The sequence below is a fragment of the Lynx canadensis genome, chromosome B2, assembly GCF_007474595.2.
Source record: "Lynx canadensis isolate LIC74 chromosome B2, mLynCan4.pri.v2, whole genome shotgun sequence".
Lineage (NCBI taxonomy): Eukaryota > Metazoa > Chordata > Mammalia > Carnivora > Felidae > Lynx > Lynx canadensis.
Window position 1 is genome coordinate 32,223,986 of NC_044307.1, and position 2,649 is coordinate 32,226,634.

The 2,649-nt window shown below is 42.3% G+C and overlaps 1 protein-coding gene across 1 annotated transcript; it reads left to right on the forward strand.

Annotated features, from left to right (window-relative positions):
* The first annotated feature begins 213 nt into the window (after positions 1-213).
* On the forward strand, positions 214-1,798 carry LOC115513794 (V-type proton ATPase subunit d 2-like). The gene is given in 6 exon segments (XM_030315208.1): positions 214-439; positions 442-500; positions 503-673; positions 907-1,277; positions 1,279-1,480; positions 1,482-1,798. Coding segments are annotated over 6 exon segments (1,101 nt in total). The 3' UTR covers positions 1,554-1,798.
* The last annotated feature ends 851 nt before the right edge of the window (positions 1,799-2,649 follow it).

The following is a 2,649-nucleotide window of genomic DNA, read 5'->3' on the forward strand; positions in this document are numbered from 1 at the left end:
GAAAAAAAATAAATAAATAAGGCTGAGCGTGCTGTGTTGAAAGGCACTGAAACCAGAGGAAACCAGCTATGAAAACCCTATCAGCTGATAGCTTTCTTCCTGATAACTCCTCATAACTACTAGCATTTTTTTTTTCCAGTCTAGGGCAAATCTCCAGGAGCTGACCAAGAACCAGGGCTGTTTCAGCCCAGATTGCCTGTGATCTTCTTCCCCATGCTTGAGGGTGCCAAGCCATACTTTAACATGGACCCTGGCTACCTGGAAGGCCTGGTGCAAGGGTGCAAAGTCAGCCTCCTGACCCAGCAGGGCTACATCAACCTGGTCCAGTGTGAGACCCTGGAAGATGTGAAAATTCGTCTCCAGGCCACTGATTATGGCAACTTCTTGGCTAATCTAACAAATCCTCTTACTGTTTCTGTTTCCAGAATTGACACTGAGATGAATGCAGAGAATTTGAATATTTCTGCAATCATTCCCTGGAACTCCTGAGCACATTTTTTCCACACATATGACATGCAGTTATATGAAAAACAACATGATTCTACTGATGAACGGTGCATTGCAAAGAAGGAAAGAAAGAAAGAAAGAAAGACCTATGGAAGAAATTCTGGTGAAGTGCCACCTATTGGGCTGTTTCACAGAAATGGAAGTGATCAACATTTCAGAGACACCGATCTCTTTTTTTTTTTTTAATTTTTTTTAAGTTTATTTATTTTTGACAGAGAGAGAGGCAGAGAACGAGCAGCGGAGAGGCAGAGAGAGATGGAGACACAGACTCGGAAGCAGGCTCCAGGCTCTGAATTGTCAGCACAGAGCCTGACGCGGGGCTCGAACCCACAAACTGCGAGATCATGACCTGAGCTGAAGTCAGATGCTCAACCAACTGAGCCACCCAGGCGCCCCGACAACCGATCTCTTAATGCTGCTCTGGTTGAAACACCATTAGCTCCATTCTTTCAAGATTGTATGTCTGAAAATAACCTAGTTGAACTGAGTGTTGAATTACTGCACATTAAACCGTACAAGTCTCACCCTGAGGCATCCTATAAATTCTGTAAGAATCATGGTGAGGTCACAGTAGAAATTACGTGTCCCATTCTTGAGTTTGAGGCTGCCAGAGGTGCTTCTATCATCACTTTTAACTCCTTTGGCACTGAACCAAGCAAAGGCGACCAGGAGACCATTTACCCAACCTATGGCAAGCTCTGTCTTGAGGGGTGGTGCCTGTGGGCTCAAGCAGAAGACTTCCATCAGGTGAGACGAGTAGCGGACCACTATAGTGGACCAGCCTTTGTTTGAGGCTGTGGGTGATGGCAGCAGAGGAAAGACTTTGGAGGATGTGTTTTATGAGTGTGAGATAGAAATGAACGTGCTGACATTCAACAGGCAATCCCACCATAGCATGCTTCACGCATACACAAAGCTGAAGGAGCAAGAAATGAGAAATATCATGTGGATAATAGAATGCATGTCAAAAAACACATCAAAGTAAAATTAACAGTTACATTCCAATTTATAACCCAGTGTGGGGCCTCAAATGCAGAAAATCATAAATATTAAGGAGAGGATTTGAGGAAAGTCAAAAGAATTGCATTATATTACCTGGGTTATACAAAAATAATCCATGCTGCACTTCATGAATTGCAGACCCAATGGAAATATAGTAAACCAACCCAGAAATAAAGTGTTTCTTCCTTTTTTTTTCCCAGCAGCCTTAAATGTTGTTTCCGTGTTTATGTCTCATTCTTTACCAGACCATAGACATTAATTCTGATTAATCCTATGTGCTTTTCCTATTCTCATTTGGTTGTATTAAAAAATCAGATAGGGGCGCCTGGGTGGCTCAATCAGTTAAGCGTCCGACTTCGGCTCAGGTCATGATCTCGCGGCATGTGAGTTCAAGCCCCATGTGGGGCTCTGTGCTGACAGCTCAGAGCCTGGAGCCTCTTCAGATTCTGTCTCTCTTTCTCTCTCTGCCCCTCCCCCACTCACACTCTGTCTCTCTCTGTCTTTCAGAAATAAACATTTAAAAAAAATTTTTTTTTAATCAGATCTAATTTTAAACAAAGGAAAAAAAGAAAAAGAAAATGTGCAGCTTCTCCACCGAAAACAGCTGGGATTTGATGGTTCTAGATCCTGTTGGATACCTCACTTTCCACTTCACAATTAACCCATGTTTTTACTACAGGAAGGGGGAAAAATCTCCTATCAAATAGTGGAAGAAATAATTAGGTTCTTAAGAAAGTTGAAAGTTATCCAACAACCCCTTTCCAAGGGGAAAATAATGCATATATTAGAAGAGAAAATGCAATCATATGGCTTCCCCAAGCCTCTCAAGCACCAAGCATCACCCACCTATGTATCCTCCAGAAAGTAACAGGTGGACTGTGATTTCTGCACATTAGTGGTTCCCATACTGCTTCCCAGTTCTCTATCATTATGGGAAAATGTTCTTTGCCAGACATCAGTTCGCAAGAAGCAAGACACCTCACAAGAGTCTAAAATGAAGCTAATTTAGATGGCAAAACTCAGGCGTGGGCAGCAATTTGGCTCAAAATTTTCTAGCAACCAACTCAAAACAGTGTTAATAGTGGCTATCATATAAAACCCAAAGACTAACTGATAGAGACCAGAAATCTATTTCTCAAG